This window comes from Trichomycterus rosablanca, chromosome 14, assembly GCF_030014385.1.
Source record: "Trichomycterus rosablanca isolate fTriRos1 chromosome 14, fTriRos1.hap1, whole genome shotgun sequence".
Taxonomy (NCBI): Eukaryota; Metazoa; Chordata; class Actinopteri; order Siluriformes; family Trichomycteridae; genus Trichomycterus; species Trichomycterus rosablanca.
In genome coordinates, this window is record NC_086001.1 from 34,545,020 (window position 1) to 34,553,251 (window position 8,232).

The 8,232-nt window shown below is 37.5% G+C and overlaps 1 protein-coding gene across 1 annotated transcript; it reads right to left on the reverse strand.

Moving 5' to 3' along the window:
• Positions 1-917: 917 nt before the first annotated feature.
• Positions 918-7,113, reverse strand: LOC134326323 (mucin-2-like). The gene is made up of 10 exons (XM_063008469.1): positions 7,102-7,113; positions 4,333-4,548; positions 3,635-3,800; positions 3,406-3,522; positions 3,194-3,310; positions 2,818-3,102; positions 2,339-2,638; positions 1,409-1,476; positions 1,208-1,251; positions 918-1,041 (listed from the first exon to the last, which is right to left on the reverse strand). The coding sequence occupies exons 1-10, from the start codon at positions 7,111-7,113 to the stop codon at positions 981-983; spliced, it is 1,386 nt and encodes a 461-aa protein (XP_062864539.1). The 3' UTR covers positions 918-980.
• Between the last annotated feature and the right edge of the window lie 1,119 nt (positions 7,114-8,232).

Here is an 8,232-nt window from a genome sequence, read left to right on the forward strand (position 1 = left end):
TGTCTTCAGCAAACTGTTTGCGGGCTTTCTTGTGCGTCAGCTTCCTTCTGGGATGACGACCATGCAGACCGAGTTGATGCAGTGTGCGGCGTATGGTCTGAGCACTGACAGGCTGACCTCCCACGTCTTCAACCTCTGCAGCAATGCTGGCAGCACTCATGTGTCTATTTTTTAAAGCCAACCTCTGGATATGACGCCGAACACGTGGACTCAACTTCTTTGGTCGACCCTGGCGAAGCCTGTTCCGAGTGGAACCTGTCCTGGAAAACCGCTGTATGACCTTGGCCACCATGCTGTAGCTCAGTTTCAGGGTGTTAGCAATCTTCTTATAGCTTAGGCCATCTTTGTGGAGAGCAACAATTCTATTTCTCACATCCTCAGAGAGTTCTTTGCCATGAGGTGCCATGTTGAATATCCAGTGGCCAGTATGAGAGAATTGTACCCAAAACACCAAATTTAACAGCCCTGCTCCCCATTTACACCTGGGACCTTGACACATGACACCAGGGAGGGACAACGACACATTTGGGCACAATTTGGACATGTTCACTGTGGGGTGTACTCACTTATGTTGCCAGCTATTTAGACATTAATGGCTGTGTGTTGAGTTATTTTCAGAAGACAGTAAATCTACACTGCTATACAAGCTGTACACTGACTACTCTAAGTTATATCCAAGTTTCATGTCTATAGTGTTGATCCATGAAAAGATATAATGAAATATTTGCAGAAATGTGAGGGGTGTACTCACTTTTGTGATACACTGTAGGTCCTTAAGCAACAGAGAGTTTTTGCATACTGAAACAGTCACTATGTAGCAGTCATTTACTCCCTGCAATTGATTGTTAGGTTTCAGAACAGTTTCTAAAGAATGGCAAAATTAAAGTGTATTCAGACAGATACATAATTACGTATTCAGAACTTTTATTTCATGTTTGTACTAGTATTCTGACACTGTGTGCTATAACAAAATGTGGTTATTATTTATTTTTCTTCTCTATTACACTGGCAGGTTCCCACGTGTCATCCCAGTCTTTCCCACTGCAACACACACAAAAAAAAAAAAAACCTTGGTATAAACAAGCAAATTCAATAAAATCACTTAAACACCCCCTTTCTTAGTTTTATGGCTGATGTTTTGGACACCAACAGAAATAGGGATTTCTTGTATTTATAGAACATTCTTGTATTATTGACTACTTCTTACCAAGCAGAGCAAGGCAGCCAACGCACTTTCACTTCCGCTTTTCCCTATCACACAAACACATGCCAAAGTGACAGGTTATAGGTTAGGACTTCACACTTTGTTTCAGTATCTCTGAATGAACAGAAGTATTTTTAATTTTATTTTTCAGATCCATCAACTATATCAGGGAATCAGACAATATCTCAAGTTCTAGCATCTTACCTCATTCATTCTTCTCTCAAGTATTTGCTCAAAGTGGAAAAGTTTCTGCCTGCTACATTTTCTGCACACTAAAAGTAAAACACAAAAGACAATAGATGAAATGCTTCTCTCAACCTCTAAAATTTAAATGTTTCCAGTGAAACCAAACAGTAATACTTTTTTTTAAATAAAAAGGTTTCACCTACTGTCATGCGCTAAACTATTAATTTTTCATGAGATATATCTAAAGTAATTACAGTAAATACAGTGTTATGTTAAAAGGCTAATCCTACGTATGCATAGGGAAGAGGAAATTAAAAGAAAATAAGAGAGAAACAGGAGTTTCCAAAACTGTTCCTGTTTTAGAATGGGTACTCCTAACAACCATACTCAATCATGGTCTACAAAACCTGGGCATCCGTGTATTTGACATTGCATTTTCTGCTCCTTACGATCCAAGTAAACAATCTCTAAGAGAAAACGCTGGTGTTAAATTATACCTACAGGTTTCTTTGAAAAACTTAAAGCAAGTTTCCCAAAAAAACCCAGAAGCTGTAATAAAGGCAAAGACAATACACACTAAAGATGTCTGTGCAATTTTCTATTAAATGTTTAATAGAAACATTGAAAAATAACTTAATGACTCTTTTAAACTGAAATAAAATAAAAGGTTAGTCTCACAGTTATGTACAACTATTAAAGCAGGACACTCAAAACTTTTTTCCCCTTGCAGATTCTTTCTTTGTATTTCTAAATCATCTCATACATTTTTAGAATTTGTTCAATAGGTGACAAGAATAAGGAATAGTAGCTGCATGTGTATTCATCATGACAGCATGCGTAAAATGCGGAAATGCAATAACATGCAAATAATACATATCACAGATGGAGATGATATAAACAAATGCAGCTTTACAGGGAGTAAGACCTTTTAGCACTAACAAAACTAACCCTTGTTTTCTTGTTTCCCTGTCTGTCTCATCCTCTTTCTCTTAGGCAGGGTAGTGAGAGGTGCAGCAGGAACATAGTTGCTTGAAGGAGCTGGAGAACTGACAGAAGTGGTGGAGAGTGGAAGAGAAAGAGAGGTGGTGGGGAGTAGATGAGGAGAGAAAGAGGTGGAGGTGACTAAAGGAGGGATAGGGACCAGGTTGAGCACATGGGTTTCTTCGCCTGGAGGTGGGTGGAGAAGCTGGTTGGCTGCTGCTGTCTTCAAAGTGTTGGTGACTGGAGGAGCTTGTACCTTTTCACAGTCTGAGAAAATACACAAGAAATAAACTTGCATTTAAATATACAAATGTTTAATCAATGAACTATCATATTAATCATGTATAAAGGAAAGGATACATAATGGCAGAATACCTAAAATCCATGATGTGTTGTATTTTCAATAGAAATTGAGATAATGCAAAAATATGCAAAGAATATCTAACCCCTGTTTTCTTGTTTCTGTTTCACTTTCTTCCTCTTGGGCTGGGTAATGAGAGGTGCAGCTGGAGAACTGACAGAGGTGGAGGGGAGTGGAGGAGGAGAGAGAGAGGTGTTGGGGAGTGGAGGAGGAGAAATAGAGGTGGTGGGGAGTGGAGGAGAAGAGAGGGAGGTGGAGGTGACTGGAGGAGGGATAGGCACCAGGTTGAGCACAGAGGTTTCTTCGCCTGGAGGTTGGTGGAGCAGCTGACTGGCTGCGGATGTCTTCAAAGTGTTGGTGACTGGAGGAGCTTGTACCCAAGAAAATACACAAAAAAGTTAACTTACATTTACAAGTTTTACAGTGTTATACAAGAAGTAAGACATATTAGAATATCTAACCCATGTTTTCATGTTCCTGTGTCACTTTCTTCCTTTTTCTCTTGGTCTGGGTAATGAGAGATGCAGCAGGAACACAGTAGCTTGTAGAGGCTGGAGAACTGACAGTGGTGGCGGTTACTGGTGGAGGAGAGAGAGAGTTGGAGGTTACTGTTGGAGGGTGTTATGGAAGAAAATAGATTTATTTTTAATATTACTTTAAGTTTAGTTATTACAAGGGACAGGGACCAGGTTGAGCACATAGGTTTCTTCGCCTGGAGGTGGGTTTAGGAACTGGCTTGCTGCTGTCTCCAAAGTTTTGGTGACTGGAGGAGCCTGTACCTTTTCATAGTCTGAAAAAATAAACAAACAGGTAACTTAAGTTTAAAATGTAAAATTTTTTTATTCGTAATGATGTAAAAAGCTGACAAAAACATTTAGTGCTAAAGGAAGAAAATATCTTACTCCTGAGAATAAATTCATATGCTCTGGTCATTTTTTCCAGGAAGAGCTTCAAATGTCCCTCTTTCTGTGGACTCATACACGTTACGACTTCAGCTACGCAGTTTGTTTTGCCGTGCTTTCCAAGAAATAATATGGGCATGTAGCCCAGTGCTTCCAGTTTCCTAACCTGAAACAAACAAGAGCAAAACCACAGTAGTTAGCAGTGACTCTATGCACTATATCTTCATTAACCCCTTAAATGGCCAGGGCCTGACATCGGGCCCAAAGTTATTTATATTACACATTTCATTAACCTAAAATTATAGCTCAACCAGTTTGACCACACACTGAAATGCCATGTTTTTTTTGGTACAGCTCAAATATTTATGCACAGACATGTTTAGTAAAATTACATGTGCCCAGATTAAAATTAAATATCCTATTTGCCAAGATGGTTTGGTCATGGCACAGAATTAATGTGCTGTCATTTGTCTTGTAGGTGGATCACAAAAGCAAAACACTAGGTGAAATTATTTCAACCCAGAAATATAAACTTTTTAAATTAACAATGAAATTATATACAATTGTTATGGTGCAGACAGATGGTACAAATTAATGCTAACTTTATTAATTAATTAGGACAACTTACATTTAATTACATATCACACCAATCACAAGTCATTAGGTATCTTAAATTTTTAAGGAGCTTTGCTGCTTACCATTGTACGAGCAGAGTCCACAACACGGCCAGCATTTCTGTTTTTAAGGATGCCTTGCCCCCATTGGCCATCCTTAAAGAAATCTTCTTTCTCTCTAAGTTTTTTTTTTAAACTAAGGGAATCGTAGCAACTCTGGCAAGTCTTCCGGTTTGCCTGGTTCAACCACTGGCAGTTTGGGCAAGGCCGAAATTTGGGTCGTGTCATAATTGTAACAAACTGGAAAATGGACAGAGAAACAAGAGAACAAATAGTTATACAAGAAAGGAAATAGATATGCAGACCATAAAGTGCTAATTTATAGACTGCAAAGTCTGGGAAAAGATAAGACAGACTAACCATAATGGCAGAATATAAACATACAGATTTAAGTCTTACTCACAATTCCGAATTGAATTGGCTACAAAATACACATTTTACATGCCTACGCGTGTCAAAAAACAGTAAAACATATTTATTACATATGTCTCTAGAGACAGTACTACTTAAATTCACAGCCTCAAACTTTTATAAAATGTACTGATACTCAGGCAATACATATCAAAAACTAAAATCATTAGCAACACCAGCAATGCATCCAATTTGTAATTTGTTTCTCTGATAAAAAATACTAATTACTTCATACAGAATCAGATTACTTTTTACTTTATTTGACAGTTATACAGCAAGACCCATATTCATATCCACATTTGACATTTGTGAGAGTTTATGGACCAAAAATAATCATTACTTCAAGTGATCTTTTTTGAACATATACTGTATTTATCTCTTAAAATTAAACAGACTGTTTGTTTTACTGTGTCTATAGATTGACATATGTAAATGACCTCTGTTCTGGCTGACTTATTGTGCCTCACTCAGAAAGTGAGTTCCAGACAAACACTCTTTATTAATTTAACGTGCGAGTGAAACTAAAGAGATTATGCTACCATTTTAATGATCAATGTTTTGAGTAGTATTATTGCTAACATTCACTTATAAAGTAAGTGTCCATATCTGAACAGGGAAAAACTCTGCTCTCCCATGTGCTGGGCAGAATGTCCAAAAGGGACAGGGTCCATTAAGAGGAAAATGAATGAGCGTTTATAAGGAAACTGATGACACTTCCTGTATCCCAGGTTTATACAGTCATTGTGCTGCCTAATCTCACACTCATTCTCCTGATTTCACTGTCCCTGTTGACATACTCACCTGTCAATGAGTACATTCTCATTGTGCAGTGTGCGCTGCTGCATTACAGTGTTCTGCAAGGGGACATATTAAAAATATTTCTCATTCCAAAAATTATTTATTAGTTTAGTCAATTAATAACTTAAATTCATTAACAACCCCACAGATTATCTCTCTATAAAAACACAGGTTTTGCATCCCCTTCCGGTTTCTAGTTCTAAGTTAGCTAGCTTGGTTTTTAATTTTCATTACCATTCAAGACATTATATCAACTACAAAACTCATCATTAATAGTAACTAAAATCACTGAGATTGGGCACCACACTATATACTTCTAAAACTGAGACAAACCCATATTTTATATGGATAAATCCAATGCCTAACTGACCAAATGAAAGGTTTGAGCAATATATATGGTCCTATATAAGAGCAAACATGTAAACATGTTGTCACTGGGGAAAGGATTTCTGCCAAACGGATGGAAAAAATGTAGGCAGGAGATGAGATGATGACTATATATCCACATATACATCTACCACAACTAAGCTAATGTTAGCCAACTAGCCTAACCTAGATTAGCACAAACGCCCCATTCTCATGATGGTTATCATCATTCCCGCCATCACACAACGTTAGCCGTGAATTTTTCACATTTTAACATTCATTTTTAACATGCAATTTTCCCATTTTAACATGCAATTTTCCCATTTTAACATGCAATTTTTCACATTTTAACATGCATTCACATTTTAACATGCATTCACATTTTAACATTCATTTTTAACATGCAATTTTCCCATTTTAACATGCAATTTTCCCATTTTAACATGCAATTTTTCACATTTTAACATGCATTCACATTTTAACATGCATTCACATTTTAACATTCATTTTTAACATGCAATTTTCACATTTTAACATGCAAATTTTCACATTTTAACATGCAATTTTTCACATTTTAACATGCAATTTTTCACATTTTAACATGCAATTTTTCACATTTTAACATGCATTTTAACATTCATTTTTAACATGCAATTTTCACATTTTAACATGCAATTTTTCACATTTTAACATGCATTTTAACATTCATTTTTAACATGCAATTTTCACATTTTAACATGCAATTTTTCACATTTTAACATGCATTTTAACATTCATTTTTAACATGCAATTTTCACATTTTAACATGCAATTTTCACATTTTAACATGCAATTTTTCACATTTTAACATGCACCTACTGTAGCGTTAGCCGGAGCTAGCCAGTTAGCTGACCTTACCGAAGCTCTCGACCAAATGTGCTACAGATCGTCGCAGGGAATGACGTTAGATAACACGTCCAACGTGCCACTGTTCGGATGACTAAAAAACTTTATTTCAAAAGGACGTTCCGATTAAATTGCCTGTAACCAAAGTGCAGTATGACTATTAATAATCCCAAAGCTGAAAAAAAAATAAAGTTTGAAAGAAAAAAAGGACTGCAGTCCTCTTTTAGATTGGCCAATATTATTTGGCTTTGACTTCCACAAAACTGCATTAAATACAATACCTTGTAATATATAACGTTTATATGGTGTCTCGAGAGGTCTACACAGTGGTACCTCGGTATACATCCTTAATCCGTTCCAGAACCTTGGACTTATACCAAACGAATTTTTCCCATAAGAAATAAAGGGAAAATGATAAATCCGTTTCCATGAAAAAAATCCTATTGTTACTGGCATATTATACGTTAATTGGGTTGTATAAAATAATTTATAAACCGGATAGTTCCGGTCCTAAAATCTGATGGGCTGAGCTGCGGTTACAGCCGCTGTTAAATCCCCGATATACACGCGCACCTGTGACCACCTCACATCATTCCATATTAATACGCCCCTGAAAAGAAAACAAAAAGAAACTGTACAAACTTGGTTGAACACTATTTAAGTCGTGTACTATACATGGAAATGTCCAGATTATTATAAACAGTAATCTTAATCATTAAGCGGGTGTTTCGTCCAAGAAATAGTGTAATAGTTTGCGAATGTTATGTTCGCGCTCATGTTGCCTAGCAACACGGCGCACCGTTAACGGGACTACAGAGTTATAGCGCGACCCGTTCACTGAATGGCAGCAACTGGCGAACTGAGGAACTGAGATACTACAGTGTGATGATGTTTTTTTCTCTCTAAATCAGCGGATTTTTCTACATCAAAGTAGTTATCACACTGATGGAGTTTATAGCTCTACTCATACAGTAACCAACTGGCGTAATGACGCTCGTGGCTTTATCTCGCGAGAGGTAAACAAGGGTCGCGCACGGTGTCATGACTGATTTGGACCCGTACAAGTTCTAGCATGCGAGTCGTATTCCAAATAAAGGTCATATACCAAGCTAAATTTTTCGCGTCCAAACAGGACGCATACCAAGTTGGACTTACACCAAAGCATACCGAGGTTCCACTGTATTTTATAATGCATTTTATAATTTAAGCAGCAAGATCTGAGAACGGTCTAAACCACGACTTGATTTTCAGCCTACCTTGCACGTTCAAGTATGACGCTGGGGGCGCTCCCACCACGTCCATACATGACGCAGCGGGATCTTGACCAAGCTGCAAATATTGACGACTTGGGAATGAGAACGTGTTGCTCCTGCGCCTATCTTTCAAAGACAGCAGTTGGATGTGACGCTGAGCACGTGCACTCAGCTTCTTTGGACGACCAACGCGAGGTCTGTTCTGAGTGGA

What these genes read in the sequence shown, in the direction of transcription:
- LOC134326323 (XM_063008469.1), bottom strand. An exon ending in TGGACTCTGCTCGTACAATG is followed by an intron (nt 3,801 to 4,332) that starts GTAAGCAGCAAA and finishes TGTTTGTTTCAG; the next exon opens with GTTAGGAAACTGGAAGCACT. An exon ending in CAACCTGGTCCCTGTCCCTT is followed by an intron (nt 3,311 to 3,405) that starts GTAATAACTAAA and finishes CTCCTCCACCAG; the next exon opens with TAACCGCCACCACTGTCAGT.